The following is a 23,810-nucleotide window of genomic DNA, read 5'->3' on the forward strand; positions in this document are numbered from 1 at the left end:
TCGCTATTTGATATAGAACATAGTCGACCACTACGACTTAGGGACCTTCAAGAAGCGAGCATACCATTTCCTTAAAGGCCGGCAACTCATTTACAGTTCCTCTGGTGTTGCAGATGTCCATGGCTGTCGTTGATCACCTCGGTGTTTCCGCCGCTCGTTTGCCCCCTTCTCTTATAAAAAAAATAGTCTGGAAGAACACATAGGTTACTTATTAGTGATAGAAAGATAGTTTATAAATTAGTTATCTTTATAATAGAATTCGTGGTGAGAATTAATTTCCAATGTAAGTGTAGTCAGTGAGGCAAACAATACCAATTGGGGGCGAGTTGCAAAGACATGCTAATTGTGCAGACTGGGAACTGTCTTGATTCCCAAGACATTTTGTAAGAACTTATTACGAACAATGGATTAGAACATTTTAACACTGCTAAGTTACTTACCTAATCTTAGTTATTTGATTTTAACTTGTACATTGTTTTAATGCATGTAAAACAATGATTTTAATGAATGAATGGAAATATTAAGACACAATTTACACGCAATTTTAATTCTAGATTGTTTTTAGTCTTTGACGATTGTAACTTTTAACTACATTTGTATCATCATCATCAGCTCACTATACGTCCCCACCCAGGCTAGAAGCCTATCTTAAGTTAAGGGTGATTAGGCCATAGTCAACCACGCAGGTCAAGTGCGGGTTGGTTGACTTCACACATATCTTTAAATTACTTCTCAGATATGTGCAGATTGGATCACGATGTTTTCCTTCACCGTAAGAACGTCGGATAAATGTACATATGTAAATCGGAAATCGAAAAACACATTGGTACATGGCGGGATTCGAACGCTTGACCACTGAGCCACCGAAGCTCCCATTTGTATGCAACTGTATATTTACTATAATTAATTCTAGCTTTTATTTATTCCTGACTTTACGTTATATTTTTAGTTACCTTGCTATTTATGTTGGTATTGTTTGCCTCACTGAGTTGACTGGAAGAGATCGCTTTTAGCGACAAGGTCGCCCTTGCTCACATATCGATGTAAATCCAAATTTAAGTATTTTTTGTAATCATTTTTTTTTTATTTATAAAGAGTAATTTCCTTCACCATTAGAACGTCAGATAAATATACATACGTAAATCGAAAAACACATTGGTACATTGGGGAATTCGAACTCAGGACCTGCAGAAAACAAGTCAAGTGCTTAAGTCCTGTGCCACTGATGCATTTTAATATACCTGACCTTATAACGATAAAACAAGATTGTCCATTTGACGACGGATGTCGCCTCCAACAGCAACGACCTCTAGTGGCTGACTGACGTGATGGAACTCCAACAATTTGCTTCCTATGAACATCTCTGTGAATCCCGCACTGGTATGCATATCCGGTCGTGTGTTGCATTATAAATATTGAATAAAATCTTATTCATATTTGTATATGATTTAATTTAAAAACATCTATTGTTCTGTGAAGGTTTTGTCAAGGTTTAGGGAATTTTGAACCTGTTATGTACGTATCATGTTTGTATTAAAAAGTTTGTCCCCTAATCGTTGGCAAACCACGAGATAGATTTTGATGAAACGGTTGATGAATGGTTTTATGTTTTGAGAATGCCAGAGACGGCTTGTCCTTAAAAGCTACAGTTTTTGTTTTAATGAGATTTTTGCTTGTACTATGGCATTTAGATTTTTATTGACTTATTAAAACTATGGATTTAGCTAATATTATACTAGAAAAGCTTTAAAATAACCTCAATAACATCACGATTGTAGTTATATTTATGCTTCAAAGTCTTATTTATGTGTCACATTGAATCCTCTTATCATTGCTTCGAGAATAAAAATCACTGTGACGAATGATAGTAACAGATCGAGTTGAAGTGTGCTCACGTTCACAATTAGAACGAGACAGGAATATACGTGAATAGATTAGTTAGAATGAGAAAGTTTATATTTTAAGAATAATATCGGAATCGATCTCGATTCGGGCGCTGACAAGCAATCAGTCAGCAGACAATGGTGGGCCGGGCATTCTGGACTATATGGGGACCTAAAATATGCATCCGATACACAGGAAACCATCTAACACAGTGACCCGCATTTACTACGGACCATTAACACGATTTGAAGCGTGAACCGCGCACATGCATTCCGATTCCTATCAATTTGAGCCTATTGTCAATGCTAGAATTAAGGTTATAAAAACAAATTGTATAGTCGTTACAATATTATATTATGCAGCCTCCTTGTTATAATCCATCTCGAAAAATCATTGCCTATGTTAAGACTAGACTCTTAGTATCAGTTTTTCTAAACAGATGTTGTAGCTTCAACTGGAAATTAATTAAAAGTGAGTAGAGTTACTTCTTGATTTTATATTTTCAAATATAGCCCATTTTATGAACTTGGTAATTTTTCTCTCTCTCGTTGGCATATGCTCCCATGACTACAAACCTAACGTCATTTAGTTGTGTCGCAATCAAACAACATGTAGTAACATGAGGCAATGTAAACAATCACTTTCACCTTCATCTCAGAATTCTCCAAATCATCAGTAAGTCCACGAGCGTATCTCTCTAGGAGGTGCTTTCACCTTTGATGGAGATTTATGAGGGCGGGAGGACGTATCAGCCATCAGTATTATGCGCACGCGTGCGGTAAATCAGGGATTGATATAGATTTAACTCAACTACCACGAAAGAAAAATTCTTAAAAACAATTCAAAGAATAAAAATAGAATTTTATTTTGTCAACCGGCATAGATAATATTTCCTATATTTTTCTAAATAATGATTTCCCTTTATAAGTAACCATGAATAAGTGGAAACATCACTTCAAGCTTATCTTAGGGCCTACTCAAATTAACAATAGATTTATATTGGCCGTCGTTCCGTGGTATTGTTTGTTGTCGATGATATCATTTGGTAGCAGTTTAAGTGTGCATTACGGCACACGAGAGAGCTGTCGCGACTTCAAACATTCACCTGATAAAGTCCTAGATTTGTTTAACCGTACTTGTATTGACGCTAGGGCCCTTGACAATGGGATAGGCAGTAAAATATTTTACAAATTTTCTATTGTGATAGAAACAAATATGTATGAGATTAACAGATCAAATCTCTTTATAAAAGTAACGTTAGCCCTGTCATTACCTATGACAAAATAGTGATAACAATTTAACATATATTTTGGACTCAAAAATCCAAGGTAAGTTAGGGTAAAATCTAGTTATATGTTTGAACATGTTAAGGGACAAAAGCTAAATTTTGTTTGATTTAAATTTTTATTAACAAGTTGCTTTTTTATTTCAGGTAACTTACACTAAATTAAATTGAAAGAAGCAGAGGCATGTATATCATGGATAAATGAATGAAGAAGATTTGTCTTACGGTCATCGACCTTGTAAAGATAATAACGAATAATATTAATATTTTGGCAAAAAAAAAGCTAAACATCATCAAAGAACCGAACCCTCACTGATTACGAATATAATCAAGAAAAAATAAACAATAATGATATTTAGAAAACGGGTACTTCGGAAATTGATTCGTAACCAATTCAATTCCGAAACAATAAATAGCCCTTTACATTTTATGAATCGTAAAACTCATTTAGGTTCCAACCAAAAGGTTGTTATTACGAGAGATCCTTCACTCGATATCTCGATTGTTGGTACGCAGCTGCGATTATTCGCAATCGAAATTCCTTGCGATCTTTATAATAGACCCTTTACATCCACCGCTGATTAAATGATTCGGCATACGTGTGATCACATTCGGTCACACGAATTGCCTTTAGAGTACAAATTCGCTTGCACTTCTTGCTTCTTTTTAACCATTTTTTTTATGTTTTCAATATGTGTAGTGCAAGTAATTTTACATCTTATGATCTCAGTTAAGTCAGAAGGCGGTGAGGTATTCAAATAAAAAAGTTATTCGATATCGATTACTAAATTTTCATCGCTGAATATTTTGTACGTTTCTTTAATGCGAAGTAAAGCATTCCGACGATTTAATTCTGAAGGTATTTCTTTTGAATCAAGTACCATTCATATATTTTGAAATGGAATTGATCTTATTGATTCGCTTGTTAAAAAGCGGAGTAAATCTGATTAAATAAAGCGAATTCCTTAAAGAGCTTTGGAAGTATTTTTAAGTATAAGATTCCGATATTCTAAAGCTAACACTGAGAAAACGTCTTCCGTGCCATCTAAGCTAAATCTTTATGTGCTTTTTATGAGTTTATTTTCTGAGCGTTCATACATTGAAATGTACTTCTTCCTACTTCTCACTAATATATACAATGGGAATGTTTAGATGGATGGATGGATGTATATTTGGATGCGGAAGGTAAGATAAGGCTTCACGGAACTTTATGAAATTTGGTATAGATGTGGCACATAGTAATTTTTTTTAATTCCGCACGGACGGCGACAGCTATTATACAATATTTTGGGCATGTCACTTATCACAAATGTACTACGAAATAATGTATGAAATAAGATGATTTGAGGAGCCAACACGAGTGATTCTAACGCTATGAATGTGCCTAATAAAAACAAAGGATTAATTTGATGGCAAGACTATGATCCCTCCAAACATTTGGAGGAAAAATGATATTTAATTGTTTGCCATCCCTGGTCTATAATGTCAGGTTGCCCGTGGTCCCGTCCCGATGCGTTGGAGGAACAGAGAAGTTTAGTGGGTATGCCTCCGCTATGGAGGAGAATCCCACATAACTTCCGCGTCCCCCCCGGGGCGCGGAGTATGCATAAAGCATTCCTCTCTGGAAAAAAAAAGGTCTATAATGTCAATGAAATTGTACTCTACTTTGTAACTTGTTTTTATCTCTCTACCTACACAAAATATATCATTACTTGTAGTCGCAAGTTCTGTTAATAATTCAACATATTCATTAAATAATTAAGTTACAATATCACATAATTAACTTTTCACCTTGCTCCAGTTACTGGCGGTGTCTTTGTACAATTAGCCAGTTAGTTTGCTCAATTTAGCTCATTATAGATTTAAGGACAATTAGTTAAGGCATAGCCCACGCTAATACAAGTTTATTATAAGCAAATATAATTTTTGATTACCTAATTTTTTAGAATGAAACAATTGGCTTTAGCTTTTGTAATATAACATGTTGTTTACTTCCAATAATTCCTAAATATTTTAAATATAACTTTTTGCCTTTACTATGAAATTTTTTTATTACTAGGTATTTGATTAGTTATTTTGACATTATAAGGCTCTTTCAGTTTCATTCCTGACTGTTAGGAAAATCCAATACTGTGTTGTATCGGAGCAACACTAGCCTTATTAAAATGTCGACGTTTATGTCCCCTCACTCTGTACTTGACTTGCTAACGAAAGCGCGCCATTCGCGCCAAAGGATTTCAACTAATAATGTCTAAAATTACTAATATTATAAATATAAAAGTTTAGGTGAACGGACTTATTGATGATAGAAGGTATCTCCAGAATAGTTGCATGAATCTCGCTGAAATTTGGAATGGATGTAGAACATAGTCTGGAAGAACACATAGGCTAAAAGTTTTCTTTTTAAAACCGCGCGGACGGAGTCGCGGGCGACAGCTGGTCTTCAGATAGCTATAAAATTATACACAAAGCATTTGATAATTCTTCTCTTACAACTTTGTACTTCGAGTAATGTTTTATAATTATGAAATAGTGAGATATTGAACGAACACAATGATCGACCTTAGACCTATTCCACACAAAAACTCGGCACGTCTATTTTGATAACATAATTATCGATCTTACCAAATCAAATGCTATGTAAATAGAATTGCTCTATGTTTTGTTGAGAAATAATTCACATCACGATCTCAATAAGTTTAGATTTCTTATTGAATATTACCTTGAAGTTTTTAATAAGTTTAAATACGTGGTCGTATATTGATATGTTTACATAATTAGTTCGATATCGGCTTTCATGTTTGTCAAGGGCGTGAAATTATAATCAATATACGTGTTTGTCTAATTTATTACAATAGATAACGCAATCTTTCATATAAATACTTTTTGTTGTCACGAAAACAATTACCGTAATATATATTTTCCTAAAAGAACCATACCTTATAAATATAAAAATTTCTTGTCACGATGTATGTTCGCGATAAATTCCGTCTACTGTACTTAATTCTTATCAGATTTAAAAATCATCCTTAATTTGGTCCAACTTGCTAAATAGGGTTAGTTTATTTAATTATTAATGTTTTTTTCTAAATTCCTTGTGAACAAAGTCGCGGGCGACAGCTATATTTTATAAAGACTTGAAATTAATGTCTATTAGACTTAATATTTATTTGATTTGTTACATAAAAGAATCACAAAGTGTTGTTACATTTTTACTAAAGAGGTTAGAGATACTTTTACAATGGTTTTCCTTTCTTTTAATCTTACTCTTACTTTCAATCGTAAAAGAAATGATTAACGCGCTTCAGGGGAAAGTGCTTCCCCGTGCAATGTACTGTCATTAGGCTTGTACTACGTTCGCAAGCGATGATCCCGCGACTACACCACTCTAATGCAGGTCACACACGTTAGCTTTTTCACGGTTTTGACATTACTTCTACCCATGTTCTGTTGGTGACAAAACCGTAAGGCCCTTCGTACACAAGGCAACGTAAATCATCGAAATCATTCCATTATAGTTCAACGGTTTACGAAATACAGTGTCTGATACTTCGTATACAGGTAAGCGTCGCAGAGATTTTTTCTTTGGTCTCCAGCCAGTCCTCGGCAATATTTTTTTTAAGGTCATCGCAAAAAGTCGCCGTGATTTTCAAGATGGCGGCAAATCTATACAGTTGTCGTATAGTAACTATGTCTGCTAACCGAATAAACGGCTCGCGACCTTACCATATAATATTAGTTTTGGCGATTTACATTGCCTTGTGTACGAAGGCCCTGTTTACCATGAAATTTGCTGTCGTCTGTTAGGTAAAAACTGCCATGTTATAACTAACGTGTGTGGCCTGCATAATGCGGATGTAACCGTGTATCAACTTAGAAATTGTTTTTCCAAGCTTTTCACTTAGTGGATGAAAGTTATTTTGTGTTAACGATAATTTATCCCATAGACTAATAACTTGGTGCTGTCATGATATATTCGTTTCCCAAGACTTTTCATACACCTAATAAAGCATTTAAAGTTATTTATCTTCTATTCCAATTAGTTTAATTATTAGCTTATTAAAAGTAAGTTTTAAACAAGATAACTATAGTATAAATGATGCAGCATATAAAATCAGATAATGAAAATTGTTATGATTATCTTAATACAAAATCTAAGATCCTGCTTTCACGAACAGCAACCGCAACATAGTGATCAGCCAACAGATGAATATCGATTGCGTTTATATCTAAATCAGCAATCGAACGGCGACAAATCCACGCTTTGTATAATGCGTCGTGAATATGATATGCGGGGTGGGCACGGATTGAGAACACAACTATAAGATGATTCAAACTTTACGACTGCTCGTGATTAGCTACGAATCGGCAAGAAAAAAGAATCGCAAGTGGATACCACCACCATGCGTGAAGTGTAAGCAATTCCGTGTTTCGTCTAATGAGTGTGCGTCCCGGAGGCCTAATTTAGTCCTATTTCCCTTCCCACCTTTTTCTTATAAGGAAAGGATAGGAAGTGGAAGTGGACTTTCCGGATGAGAGGATGCATGGAAAGGGATATTTTCTTTCTGTGCATCCTCTCCACAGTGGATTAAAGGTAGGCAACGCCTATGCGCGTATATCTATGGGCAACGGTCACTTCGCTATATCAGCGATTTCAGGTTTGCCACCTTATGATATAAAAAAAAATAGATTATATGTCTGATGGAAATTGCGAGCCGCCATAAAGTTTGGCTGGTATTATACCGATTCTTGGTACAAGAGTGCATTGGTACGTGTCTCAGATGTTAAATAATCGGTATATCGTTGGGAATCGCAATGCGTGGGCGCTGCGGGCACCTTACCTGCAGCTTAGAATAAACTTATCGCCGGCTTAACTCAAACAGTTATTTACTGTTGTATAAAAATCTCTGAATTATTATGCTGAATGTTAAACGTTCATCCGATTTAAGGTTCTTTGATTTTTAATACGTTTAGCTTTATAAAAATTGTGTCGTAATGGACACATAACTATTCAGGCTTGATGTTTACTTTTAGATATTGTATAGTTGTTAAATAATTATTGTAATTCAAATAATATTTCCGGAAAGTCAATCAACAGAAATGTCCCATGGTCAGACAAATGAATAATACATAATCTTATGTAATTTGACGAAAGCGAATCTAAAAGGTATCACCTTAATTAACAAGATTTTGTGAACATTTGAAAAACAGGCAGAAATAATTTATCGATTCCCGAGTATTTATTTCAAACCCAAATAAGACAAACAACGCAAACACGTAGAGATTTTTATTTGCTTTTAAGCCGGTTTGCGAATTCATATGCACAAAGCGCGGTCCATGTGAGTTAACCTCTAATTCCCGCCAACTTGATTTTGCTTCGGTATTTTTATTCATGAATTCCTTCTCGTTTGTTAGTTCTAAAGCTACTTAAAAGGTTTTCTTGAGTTTTGTATTTCAATAACATTAGAGAGGATTTTGTAATATAACTAGCTGTAGCCAGCGACTCCGTCCGCGCGGTATTAAAAAAGTAGCCTATTCTCAGACCTACTCAATATGTGTATAAAATTTTATAAAAATCTGTCGTCATTTCAGAGGAGTATGGTAACATTATGACACCATTTTTTTTAACCATTTTTTGCACGTGTTTTATAACCTAAATAGGTATGCTTAGTTTCAAATATTTTATCTGTGTTACCAATAATCAAATCAATTTAATTTTTTGAATAAATACAATCAACTTTGGACAACAATACAAAGGTTTAATTTGTTTATCTTTCGCAATCAGTTCCTGGACCTTGCACATGTTTTTGTATATCACCTGCGCAGTATTCAAAATGTCAAAAAGTCATAAAAGGCGTGCTTAAAATTCATTGTTCAAAAGTAACATAGTGAACAATACAATCAAAATCAATCTAATTAAAGGCGCGCCTAATCGGAATCAATTATATTTGAACAGAAATCTCTTATCACCAGCATTCCTATTGACTAAACAATTGTAGCGTTTAGTTCATTTGAAGGTATGTTATAAATCTAGAACTATCCTATTTCTCTAGTCACGCCATATTTAGACAAAATTGATTCCTTGTTGGTGATATACGTATTGCGATCTGCCTTCGTTAGTTAGCGTATTTATTACCCTTTATTCTAAATCTTACTAATATTATAAACGCGAATGTTTAGATGGATGGATGGATGTTTGTTAGAAGGTCTGGCATTCCACAACGGTGCGATTGTCGTGCAACTTCTTGCCTCGCACAGTTGCGTTGTGGAACAGTCTGTGCTCGGTGGTATTTCCAAACCAATACGACTTAGGGGCCTTCAAGAAGTGAGCATACCATTTCCTTAAAGGCCGGCAACGCATCTGAAGTTCCTCTGGTGTTGCAGATGTCCATGGGTGTCGTTGATCACCTCGGTGTTACCGCTGCTCGTTTGCCCCCTTCTCTTATAAAAAAGGTATCTTCAGCACGGCTCAGCGGATCTCTATAAAATTTGGCATAGATGTAGTCATAGTCCGGAAGAATACACGTCTACTAACTTTTTTTAACTCCACGGGGATTAAGTAGGCTAGGCAGATAAGTAGGCATTAATATTTTAAGTTGTCTATGTTAGTTATGCCTACTAGTATTATAAATAGAAAATATTTGATTGTATTTGATGTTGAAGCAAAGTATGTTTTGGCTCCGAATCTGTTGAACCCATATCCAATCTAAATAATACTTATTACTCATCAATTATTACTATTAGTCTGGTTGTTTTGATGAAAATTGTTTTAGATATATCGAGCTCATTTCCGCGCCCTCCGGCCGGACTTTCACTAGCCACGCCCTAAGACGAAAGTTATTTCTAGACATCCTATGCGCAGATAACCTACATTACAGCGACCAGATATAATGTTATTTATGTTTTCAGTATACTTACATAAATCATTTGTAAAGAGCATAAATTGTTGTTCTCTCTGAGTTAAGATATTTTGAATTTTGCAACAGACAAACAAAATACGTCTCATTTTCCATATAACAAGTGTATTAATAAACTAACCAGGATAGTTATCACAACTACAGTTATTGATAAATAAAGATTAAAATTTTGGTATTAAAAAAATTATATTCAGGTATAGTAGTTTTCAGATATCTTGACGGCTCTTAACTTCGCGCGAGCGGGACGTAGGGGAATGCGGGGAGAGGGTACGCAGCGCGCCGATGACCTTGAGCCAACAGTATATTTGAAAAGAACTACTACTACTATGATAATATGAAGGTTAAAGAAACTTATCGTCTCTGTAATCCTAATATCTATTTTCAATTACACAGTTTGGTAAGTAATACGTGACATTGCGACCTATTGCCTACAGCGTGGGTTTACTTCCTATTGGCCTACTGTAAGCGAAGCTGTTCTACGGAACTGGTTTAGCATATCGGAAACATACATTTTAAAATTAACATTAAATGTTAATAAGTATTTTATTTTTATTTTCAATACTTAAATTTCAAATTTATTTATATTGCGAAGTAATAAAAAATTATATTAGTTTTTTTTTTTTAATCCAAATCTATGATATTAAATAAAATATTAAAAACGAATAATTTATAATACTAAAATATATTATTATAATAAAAGAAGTCCCTTTAGGTAATGTCCCGAAGATACTGGCTGTGTTCCCCCTTTGAATAGCTATACTAATTCTTTGTCCGAGGTAGCTGCCAGCTCTTCGGTCCTCTGTGATGTCGATTAATTAAAAAGTAAATTAAATTTTGAACTGCGAAACTTGACGAAAAAATCATAAAGAAATTGTTTTTGAATAGTATATCAGATTTAATTTAACCCTACTTTTTATATTTGAAATGACTTATGGTGTGAGTATTAATTAAGCAAATTACAGCTATCAGCGTTTACGACTAATTGACTACAAGCTATTGTGTTAAATGCGGACACTCTGCATAACACCGGCCATTGTTTGCATCGTAAACAGATTCGTTTGTACGAATATGCAATGAAAAAGATGATAATCAGATACATTGAAGGTCTAGGAAGGTTTCGTGTCCCAATAAACTTTATTGATAAAGTAAAAAAAATGTGTTTTTTAGGATATTTAAAAAAAAAACTATTCGCATCTAATAAACTAAGTCGGCGTAAGCTAACTGGACTCTTTAGCATTGAATTAGTCAAAAGGCAGTAGTAATTATTATCTCTAAGTTCGATCTATTGATGTTGCGTGCGGTGTGGCCAGCGAGCCGCGCCCGCAATTAAACTACTCTTATCCATCGCTTTAAACGACGAGGAAACGCCATTTATCGCGTCTAATTTCATAGTCCCGTGTTCATAGACGGATCTTAGAGTCTTAATATATTTCCGCCTTTAACAAATACTCTATTATCTTAATAATATTATAAATGCGACAGTTTGAATGGAGGATGAATGGATAGAAGATATATCCGAAACGGCTCAATAACTCTTGATGAAAACGTGTTCACATCGGCTACTAATTAAGTTTTTTTAATCATGTGCGGACGGAGTTGCTAGCGGACAGCTACTTAATAATAAAAATAAAATAAAATTAGAAAAATAAAATAAGCTTTGTTATATCGATGAATATTAAAAATATTTTATCTATGGTAATCATTAACATTGACATTATCTGTCATTTTATTTCTGACAATTTGACATATTGTGTTTTCTTTGTGTTACCTTTTAAATTTTTTTACAGAAATATTTATTATTTATTTATATTGATTTTTAGAACGTATACTTAATATAAAATGACTCAAGATACTACTGAAGTAACACATTTGATTTTGAAACATGACGACGACTCTTCAGTAGAGGTGCCTGTCAGCGAGTGGTCGTCTATGATCAATGAGGGTCCTGGTGAAAATCCTAAATATGCTTTATATGCTGCGGGGTTATACCGACCTGGTAGCGGTGAGATATGCGCCAAACATGTCGCAATGTCAGCAAGCTCTGTTCTTATACATCCTTACTACCACTACCCGGCCATACCTGATCCAGGAATTAAAGAAGCAATATTAGAACCAGAAGAGAAAGTTATTTATACAGATGATGGACAAGCTAAATATTTAGCCGCTTGCAAAGACATGAATCAGTACGTCGTTGAAACTTTCTATAAAGGACTATTAGAGGAAAAGATTGACTTAAAATATTATTGTGTCGATCCTTACGGAGTTAAAGCAATGGCAATAGCTCTCAAAAACAACAAAAATGTTACTTCTATAGATTTCACCGATAATTTTCTTAACGATGACGCTTGTTTTCATTTGGGTGAAATGTTAGTTACAAATTTAGTAATGCGAGAGTTAAATTTGACTGGTTGTCGAATAGGAGCAAGTGGGGTGAAACGATTAATGGCAAATTTGCCAACAAATCGCTCTCTGCGATGTTTAAATCTTAGCAGAAATAAGTTAGGTGATGAAGGCGCAAAATATATCCTAGATGGTTTTGTTCGTGGTCTAGAATTACCTCGCTTGATTTTAAGATACAATGATTTGACCGGTGAAGCTGCTAACTACTTGACCGAAGCTCTAGAGACCTATGATCGATTTACACTTCTGGACCTTTCCTGGAATAAACTTTCCCTTATCCCATATGGCACATTTCATCTGCTGCTACAATTGAGTAATTGTGAAAATCTTGAAGATTTAAATTTATCGTGGAATGCTCTTTCTGGTCCTCGCATTGGATCCGCTATAAAAGCAGTTATGTCAGCTGGCAAACTTAAAAAATTAGATATCAGCAACAATAGATTTTCTGAAGATGCTGTAGACGATATTGCAGATGGTATGTGGTTCGCAAAAAAAATGCAAACTCTCGATCTATCGTATAACCCTATGACAGTAAATGATGCCTTAAAAATCATTGGTAAAATGAAATTCGGTAGAGTTAAAGTGCAAAATCTTTTAATGGAAAATATAATTGTTGATTCAAATTTCATGCAGCAATTACGGCATATTAAAAAGATTAAGAAAAAAGTAATTATCACCCATGGAGACGTCATTGACACTAGTAAGCCGCCAGATCCTGATTTGCGAGAAATTGTTCTAAATAGAGCAGATTTCTTAACGAAAAAGCAAAAAAAGGTACAAACAGATATAGCTCTTTTTGCACAGCAACTTGTTAAAGAAAGTCGTACGAAAATGAATGCCAAAGCTTTTGCTGAAGCTGTTGAAGCATCTGGGTTGCCGTTAAACGACGATCTTGTAAATGAGATTATTAACGCTTTCCCCGGACCGAAATCCGGAAAAGGAAGAACCATTGATGTCAATCATTTAGTAGATTTTGCAAAAAGAAAATGGCCAGATCGCAAGCTGCCCCCCACTCCACCTCCGGAAATTGTTGAACCTGTTGTTGAACCGGAGCCTGAGCCAGAACCAAAAGGGAAAGCAGCTAAAGGTGGCAAGAAAAAAAAATAAAATTAATTTTTATCTATTTTGCATATTTTGTAAAATTTTTTTAAGACACGTTTATTGTTCATGTATTTCCAATTCTTTCATAAAAAAATTATTTAATTTTGATATGCATAGTATTTAAGGTTTTATTATTATAATTTAAAAAAACTTTTGACTTTTTTTTAAAACTGAAAATTGCTAATCATGCATTTCAATTAAAAACTACAAGCTTTGCTATTTTTCGTCTTTTAAGGTTAACAATTTTTGCCAAAACCATCTGTCGGTTCCATTCTTATATTATACTACTGTAAGACATTGTAAATTCCAAAATCGAGTTCTTGTCTTCTTGATTCTGTTCATATTTTACCTCTTTTCTTATCTTATAGAAATAAAATCAAGGAAGAAATAAAAAATCTGAAGACCAAGTATTGACTTATTAGTTGTCATTATTAATGACAAACAAATAGATTTAGATAAGAATTTACACAAGAAAATAAATCACATTTACAACATAAAATGAGTTCAAATACAAACCTTGAGGTTGTTTTTGAGAAGGATAAGCAGCAGGACGAGACGAAAGTTACAGAAGAGTGCGTGTCTTCTGAAGAGCCTCCTATAGAAGAATGGTCTTCGCTCATTCTTCATCATTCTGAGGAAAATATCAAGATTATTAATTACAGAAAAGGTCTGTACGACCCTGGCAGCGGGGAAATATGCACGAATTATATACCTATGTCTTCAAGTTCCATTTTTCGACATCCTTATTATAACTATCCAGCAATTGTCGATCCAGGTGTCAAAGAGGCCCTTTTATATCCTGAACCATTGATTATTTATCCAGAAGATGGTCAGGATTTATACTTATCGTTGTGCAAAGAATCTGGATTGACTCCGATATCTAGTTTCCATAGACAATTATTGGAAAATACAATTAATTTGCGATATTACGGCGTACAACAAATGGCTTTCAGAGCGATAGCAGTGTCGTTAAAGTCGAACATGTTTGTAACTAATTTGGACTTAACAGACAATTGGATCGGTGAAGATGGATGCTTTCATTTAGGTGAAATGTTAGCGGAAAATTGCACTATAAATGTATTAAATTTGTGTGGCTGTAGGATCGGATCTGAAGGAGCAAAACGTATGTTTCTCAATTTACCCAAGAATAAAACACTTCATGAATTGAATCTTAGTAGGAATCAGCTTTATGACGAAGGAGTTGAACACCTAGCAAAGGCAATAATGCGAGGAGCAGCTGTATGTAACATTAATTTAAGCTATAATAACTTAACGGATCAGTCCGTCTTACATATCGGAGGAGCTTTAGAAGTAAATAATAAAATAAGTCATCTCAATATGTCATGGAATATGCTAAAATCACCTAACGCTATTTTCGATTTATGCTGCAAGTTAGAAGGAAATGAGAATTTTATAGATCTAGACCTTTCTTGGAATACATACAGTGGTAAACGATTCGGAACTTGTATAAGCATACTTCTTAAAAATCCTAGTTTCTTGTACCTTAATTTAAGTTATAACAAATTAAATAATCTAGTAGTCAATATTTTAGTTAAAGCTTTAAATGAAAAGTCATGTCTTCATTCATTAGACATGTCATGTAATCCCTTAACGTCTACCGATGCGTATAACTTATTGTCAACCATGTTGAAATCCAAAGTTAAACTGCAAAAGCTGAAACTGGACAACATACTGGTAACGCCAGAATTTCTAACACTTCGAAATAAAGTTCTTAAATTAAAATTTCGCAAAGACGCTGAAATCACTTACGGTGACGTATACACGAAACCTGTTCATAAGAGTATCGATCTAAAAGACTTAGTACTAAATAGGATAGACTATCTTTGCAGAACGAAATTCAAAAAGCATCACGTCGATATAGCGCTAATAGTAATGGCGTTATACAAATTAGACAAAGAGCCAATGCCTACGAAACCATTTCTGAAAGCACTGAAGGATTGTGGATTGCCCTTGGAAGAAGACTTAGCAAATCAGTTGACAAGTTTATTTGCAGGGCCTTTTAGAAATAAGTCAACAACTGTAAACATGGCGGCCATGATAGACTTTTTCAAGCGCAAGTGGCCAGACCGCAAGCTGCCGCCCACGCCGCCGCCCTCACCCCCTCCCGAACCACCACCACCACCTCCTGTTAAGAAAGGTGGAAAAAAAACTCCAAAGAAACAGAAATAGTTTTGGTGAAAGTGATATTATTTTTATAGCGAATATTGTAGTAATTTTTAGCATTATTTATTTGTTAATTATTAATTTAACTTTGTAGCTATTATATTAAAAGTACCTTAAATAACGTACTGTTTTCATTCGTCAAGTGATATGTAAATCAATAATTGGATACACTTCTACAGTAAAATAATATCTTTATTCTACCATTTTCGCTACGGAGGGTCAGCAGTGTATGTACTACACCAACATATACCAGTCAGCCGTTATATCTGAATTCACACCCTTCTTACGCATATCATCTATATATATAAGGAAAGTCATGTTAGTTACACTATTTATAACTCAAGAACGGCTTTACCGATATGGTTTAAAATGAGGAGGTACCTTAGAGCCAGGAGACGGACATAGGATACTATTTATGCCTTGAAGAGCTGCTTTTTATTTAACTTACTAATATTATAAATACGAATGTTTAGATGGATGGATGGATAGGCTACACTAGTTAAGTTTTTTATAATATATATCCACGCGGACGGAGTCGCGGGCGACAGCTAGCATTTTCCTACAAAGACATACTGATCTGATGTTTTAAGGAAAATCATTAAAGCGTAAGGTGTATGTAAACATACGCACCATTTTTCTCTTCTTATTTTTTTTTGTGATTTAATATTCTTTTTCTTATTTTCTGGTACAATTCAAAGCAATGGAAACTACTTTTTATCAATCTTTCAGACATATTTCTATAGAAGATTATATTACTTGTCATGCAAATGTCATCATAGATAACAAAGAAGTTGTCTTCAAAAAGATTTATTTCAGAATAACAGTTACATTTGCTCCATAAAATGAGTTCTGAGGTAGACTTGGAGGTTTACTATGAGAAGCAAAATGAAAAAGAGGAGTCAGCACCTCCAGAAGGGTCAGTTTCTTCTGAAGAGCCTCCTATGGAAGAATGGTCTTCGCTTATTCTCCAAATACCTGAGGAAAATATCAAGATTATTAATTACAGAAAAGGTCTGTACGACCCTGGCAGTGGCGAAATATGCACAAATTATATACCTATGTCTTCAAGTTCCATTTTTCGACATCCTTATTATAACTATCCAGCAATTGTCGATCCAGGTGTCAAAGAGGCCCTTTTAGATCCTGAACCATTGATTATTTATCCAGAAGATGGTCAGGATTTATACTTATCGTTGTGCAAAGAATCTGGATTGACTCCGATATCTAGTTTCCACAGACAATTATTGGAAAATAAAATTAATTTGAGATATTACGGCGTACAGCAAAAGGCTTTTAGGGCGATAGCATTGTCTTTGAAATCGAACACGTATGTAAATATTTTGGACTTAACAGACAATTGGATCGAGAAGGATGGTTGCCTTCATTTAGGTGAAATGTTGGGGGAAAATTGCACGTTAACAGTGTTAAACTTGTGTGGCTGTAGGATCGGACCTGAAGGAGCAAAACGGTTATTTATGTATTTGCATAAAAATAGTACACTTTGCGAATTGAATCTGAGTAAGAACCAACTTTTTGACGAGGGAGTTGAATATCTAGCTGAGATAATAATACGTGGATCAGGAGTACGTAACATTGATTTAAGTCATAATAGCTTAACGGATGCGACCGTTATTAATCTCGCAGAAGCCTTTGAAATAAACAATAAACTTACTCATCTTAATTTGTCATGGAATTTGCTTAAATCAGCTAACCCTATTTTTGATTTATGTTGCAAGTTACAGGAAAATGAAAATTTTTTAGCCCTCGACCTCTCCTGGAACACATACGGGGGTAAACAGGTCGCAAAATCTATAAGCGTGCTTTTAAAAAATCCTAGTTTCATACATCTTAACTTAAGTAACAATAACTTTGATAGTCAAGTAATCAATATTATAGTAAAAGCTTTAAGAGGAAAATCGCATCTTCTTACATTAGACATGTCATCAAATCCTTTGACGTCTACCGATGCGTACAATTTATTGGAACCCATGTTAAGGCCCAGAGTTAAACTACAAAAGCTTAAACTAGACAACATAGCAGTAACATCGGAGTTTCTAACACTTCGTGAAGAAGTTCTCCAATTAGAATGTCGCAAAAACGCTGAAATCACTTATGGTGACGTTATCAGAAAAACTATTCATAAAACTGTGGATTTGCGTGATACAGTACTAAATAGAATAGATTATCTTTGTAGAACTAAATTTAAGAAAGATAAGGTTGATATTGCACTTATAGTACTGACGCTATACAAACTGGACCCTAAACCGATGGATACGAGACCATTTTTGAGAGCATTAAGAGATCTCGGACTACCCTTGGAAGATGATTTAGCTAATCAGTTGACAAAATTATTTGCGGGTCCGATACGACCTAAAACAACTACTGTGAACTTGGCGGCGATGGTAGATTTCTTCAAACGTAAGTGGCCGGACCGTAAGCTCCCGCCCACACCGCCGCCCTCGCCGCCGCCTGAACCTGTCAAGAAAGGTCATAAAAAGGGTTTAAAGAAAAAGAAATAGTAATCTTAGTGATGTTATAAGTTTTAACTTTAATTGTCGCATTATTTATACTTTGAAACTTAGCATTAATTACATTAAAATACCGTTTATTTGCTGTTTTATTTTTTTAAGTTTGTGGAATAATGCAAACAGTATACAAGACACTAAATCAATGAATCCTATTGCTACAGCGTTCAGTAATTGAACGACGGAAAATATTATGAAGTCTGTTGTTTGTCTGTTTGAGTTAACTTTCTTTGGTCACAATTTATTATTTCATTGTTCCAAAGATTGTACAACGGCAACATAATTATGTACCAAACCATTAGTAAGGAGGATTTTGAAAATTGTTCTTAATTTTTTGCTGCGATTCTGAGTCTATAACATTGAATCTTTTAGAATAACGGTTATTGTGTATGCGCGGGCGCGGCTGTGGCCTGTGCTATGCGGTGGCGTGCCTCACGCGACCGAGCTAGCTTCTTTATTATTATTTATTGCTTTCCAATAATCTTTGGCTAGATATCGCGCCGTCCGCGCCACACCAAGCGTTCCCACATGTTATTATGTAAATAGGAGCGATGAAATCCCGTCCGGTGACATGTAGGAAGCCGATTACGATTAGTATATGATTATTGTTTATTTTTATTACTAAGGTTCCACTTCACACTTGAACCATAAATATTTTTAAAAAATTTAAGAGAGTAATAAATATGAATTAAATATTTATCTAGCTCTTGGACTATAAAATTTAGTTCCGCTAGTAATTTATATCTTTGTACTGAAAACAGATAAGATTTCTTTGCTACTAGTAACGGATTTTTTTTTAATCTGTGTAAATAAAACAGTACTAATATAGTTTTTATAAACCTACTTCATAAATATTTTTTTTATAATGTTTTTTATTTCTTTTGTTGCAGGTACGTGTCTGTAGGCGCATCCAAGTGAATTTTATTGTATTTTAAGGTTTTCTATCAAGTTTAAGAATAAGAAATACTGTTTAATTAGCTTCAAATGTGCTTCGCAATGTATTTTGTTCAATTGAATTAAGTATACTGCCAGTTAATAGACAGCAATCTAATTCGTGATTTATGTAGAGTTTTGTAAATGACCGGATGTCGGATTCTTTCTTGCAATCTTGTTCTGTGCTGACGAAATCGCGTAGGAATGATGTTAATGTTGGCGGCATAATTTTTTTTTCATCTAGGCACTATCGAGAGTGTCCGAAATTGCGGAGTGCCTGAGGCAACATTTATTTAGTGAATAGAAAGTATTCGAAAAGTTGTTGCTCCGCGTGGGCGTTCGTTGATTAGGAATTCGTACGTCGTTCGTTCGAAGCACAGACGGCAGTGTTTACACTTTTACTTTTCTTATATATTTTCTCTAGTATCTATGTACGATATTGTGTGGTTTATTTTGAGGAATTTCAATGTTTAATTTAGAACCAAATCTTCGAAAATCTAAAAATTTTAAACAACTTATTTTGTATACGTACAACAATTCAAAAACGTGCAAATCAAAAATGTGCTTTTTTACGATTTCACGAAAACATTGTCCTACTCTCCGAGGCATGTCATAAAGCTAAAATTTAATTCTATACCAGAACCATATTTTGATAAGCTCTCATAGTACCAACGTTGTCTTATCCCTCTTACAGCGTGATAAAGAGTGAAAATTTAACAACTCTTGTATAAGAAATTCCATTAATTTACACGCTTAAAAAGACAAACGCGTATCGACGCTGTATGTTATTAACGTCCATTCATTTTAACAAAACACTTGTTTTATTTTCATTTCTCTGAAATTGAAAGTCCGCGTCGGTCGAGATAATTTCATATGTCGTAACTCAATGTGGAATAAGATCGAACGGTGCGGGCTCGCCGTGTTGCGAACACGCTCTGTATTACAAGATTCAAACTTTATGGTAGCTCGTAGTTTTTGACATTATTAATTAGAATCCTTTAGCGCGAATTGCGCCCTTTCTGTACCCATTCTAGTGTCAGATTGATTAGTAATGGGACATAAACGTTGATATTTTAATAAGGCTTATGTTGCGCCGGTACACCGGCACAATGTCGGGTTTTCTTCCTAACAGTAGTTCGCTGAAAAAGATTTTATTCGCAGATGAGAACGAGATGAACCCAATGCTATAAAGGGAAAGCTTGAATAAGGATATGTCTCTCTTCTCTTTCCCTACGATAACTAAATTTGTTTTTATATCGTCTTGTATGAAAATACTAGCCGGTATTAGGTTTGAATAGCACTTTACCCAAGATCCGATATACAATCCAAAGCTTTAGTAAAAGCAACGGCGCGGCAATTTGTGGAAAAGCCTGAGGCGTCGTTTTCTTTTTTAACAATGCGAAATATCAATCTGTGGATTTTTAATTTTATGAAGCAATTAATAACAATTGTTACATTCGAAATTCTACAATAGTAACATTAAAATCAGATAAAAATTAAATTAAAAAAATCCTTGACTAAATAATTCTGTACGAAAAGATAAAAACTAGTTGCAATCACTAATTAATTAAATATTTTAACTGAATTGTGAAATGAATCTGGCCGAAATGAATCTGGCTTTGCCCAAATCCGTCATCGCCTAAAATAGAGCGGAGAAAGTTGATTTAAAAAAAAAAACAATAACTAATTAGTTACAAGCTACTGGTTTGATAAGTAACAGATCATTAAAATGCGAGCAAAAGATACGTAAACATACGTGGTCTTGTATATACATAGTTATGTATTTATGTTTCGATGCGGCGCATCCCTAACTAGGACACCTGTTGAGAAGTCGGCGGTTGACCTTTGAGAGTCCCCCCTCTTCCCCCACGTCCACTCCCCCGACCGCGACTCACCGGCAAAAGTAAAAGTTGCACGCGCACTCTTGAAGGCGGGCTTAGTTATACTCTCTTTTGATTACTTCTTTTGGCTATTTTTAACTTTGTTTACATTCGTTTATAGAGCTATAGATGAATAAACAGGATAATTAAGTGAGTTTCATTTACTTTAATCCTTGATATGTCTTGTTATTAAATAAATAAAGTGTCAAATATTGGTTTGCTGATTGCGCTATAGCTACAACGTATAAACTTCAAATTTAATCATCGACACGATGATTTGTAGTACTAAATTCAGCAATGGCATTAGCAATAATTCATTGACTAGCGACCGCTGCAACCTCCCGCGTCGTTTCCCCTAGCTAACACTAATGAATTGAGATATTTTTCTCTGTATTCCGTCTATCGATCAATCGGGCGTTTTGCAATCATCCGCTGCAGGCTTGCATAGTCGGTGCATACATAACAGATTGCAAGCTGTCTGTTTCGCACCCCACTACCATTGTGATTCATGTTACATCATTTATCTGACACTAAATGCATATATCTTAATACTTAAACCAGGACTTTTGTTCAAGAATTTTAAAAGCCTGGTATCCAAAATACACGGTATAGTTCTTTTCTAATATCTTGTCGGCTCGAGGCTATTAGCACGCTGCGCAGTGCCCTCCCCCCACATTCTGGGACGCCCTAAAATTATGTCTTGTGCAGCGACTCGTGTTAAGAGCCCTTAAGATATCTGTAGACTATTATGATTAAGTATTATACAAATAAAAACTAAAGAAGGAAGTTTTTATAGTACAACTACTGAATTACCAAGTCATGAAATCTTTGATTTGGAAACTAACGAGTAGGTTCAGTGTAGTTCAGTGTAAACTAGTTCTATATGTGTCAGTAAAAACTGTATAAATATAACATAAATAGAGCAACATTACATTTCTTGTCTCGTATCACACAATGTACCTGATGTACACATCAATATGTCGCCGACAAACGCATTGATATTCTCCGACTGTAGCCTTATCATTATACATCGTAAAAACTATATAATAATTAACACAGTATATACTCGCGTTTCAAATGAATGACTCGAGCACATTTGATTTAAAATAAAAATGCCACACCCGACTGACAAACCGCATCAAATTGTGTAACATCATCGGAAGGTTAAATCTTGTTACTCAATCATTTGCAACCATTCCTTCCCCGCGGATCAGCGAGCTGATCTAACCTCCAGTGAACTTCAAACTATTGGACGAGAACGATACAAAAAAATAATAATGAAACACTTTTATTGCATTACATTTAACGTATTTAACCTCATAACCTCAAATATCATTAACTTTAATATGTGAGTGGCAAAAATATTTGGTAGGTGTTTTAATGAAGGAACAATGTAGCGAAAGAATATACATATTTAGTAAATAAGACTGTAAATAAGACTAAAACCTGTATTAAATGCGGCATATCCAGAATACATCAAGGAATCTATAAAGTTATTTTCAGTAAACATTTTATGAAATATCATAAGCAGTAAAGTTTGAAAAGCTTTGATTCAATTCTAGGATATATTGTTGAGATGTGAGCGAGCCATTACTGCGGTGATTGCGTATCGCCGACGCCGACGATTAGGATGCGCGTGCGCCACACAAAGGCACCGTCTATGGATCTAATCCCGGATTAGAGGCGACGATCGGTTGGCCACACATCTCTTTGACTAACGTGGACTGTAATTTTAACTAAGAACTAATCTTGAGCAATTTTTCTTCTTTTAAAACCTAGAACACAGTATTCAAAACAGGCTTTTGTTTTTTAATATCTTAAGAACTCCTTTTGCAATTTAATCTGTAGTTGAATAGACTCTTTTTATAACCGAATTGTTACATTTACAGCTTTTATAAGAAAATGCTTAAATTAAACGTTAGGCTTTTATCTTACATGTAAAAAACATCAATCTTAACACGTATTTGGTACTGCATCAGTATAAATAAATGACGCAACATTAGTACTTGAACAATATGAACGTATGGTGCGCGTGCGCAGGCTCATTTCGTCGGGACACGTTCACGCAACTCCCACCGCGAGCTTATGTTTCGCAATAACGCACCCGGAACTCTTGGAACTTATTTTAATTTATATATTGTTTGCCAACACGTTGTAGCACTTGAAATATAATACTTCCTACACGCAACACCGAATTACAATACCAACTTCAATATAAAAATAAAATCTTAAGCTCCAACAAACATTTAAAGCGTTGATTTCGTCGCTTTCCCGTTCTTCAGGGTCGATTTTCGAAATCTTACCATGCAGTTCGATTTGCACAAGCGTTATTAAATAGAATTGCCCGTATCCAAACTATACAAACAATACCGGTAATGTAATTATAAGGTCCGCTATTAAAATTAATTACGAGACGAAGAGACCGTGCGGTTTCAGGCGCGGCGAGTTGCGCAAGCACACCTGCGCGCAAAAACTAATGTCAGATGTTTGCGCGTGCGCACCGCTGTCATGGATATTTTTAGACGCTCATCTCGAGCCCTGGTAATTAAAACCGGTACCAATTTAATGATGTGACAAAAACTTGTCACTTATGGGCAGATGATTCCGCACTACGAAAACAGTCCTGTTATATGTTAAAATAACTTTGAATAACTTTGTATGTAACATTTAACAATTGTACATTATTATAATAAAAACTGGC

General features: G+C 34.8%; 2 protein-coding genes across 2 annotated transcripts in view; both read left to right on the plus strand.

Moving 5' to 3' along the window:
• osp (myosin phosphatase Rho interacting protein outspread) overlaps positions 1-23,810 on the plus strand; it is a 204,176-nt gene that overhangs the window by 121,285 nt on the left and 59,081 nt on the right. The window lies entirely within an intron of this gene.
• LOC106127094 (leucine-rich repeat-containing protein 74A) lies at positions 16,564-18,323 on the plus strand. The gene has a single exon (XM_013325075.1). It carries the CDS (start codon positions 16,614-16,616, stop codon positions 18,288-18,290), a length of 1,677 nt encoding a protein of 558 aa, XP_013180529.1. The 5' UTR covers positions 16,564-16,613; the 3' UTR covers positions 18,291-18,323.

This window comes from Papilio xuthus, unplaced genomic scaffold (genome assembly GCF_000836235.2).
Source record: "Papilio xuthus unplaced genomic scaffold, Pxut_1.1 DF824888.1, whole genome shotgun sequence".
NCBI classification, from domain to species: Eukaryota; Metazoa; Arthropoda; class Insecta; order Lepidoptera; family Papilionidae; genus Papilio; species Papilio xuthus.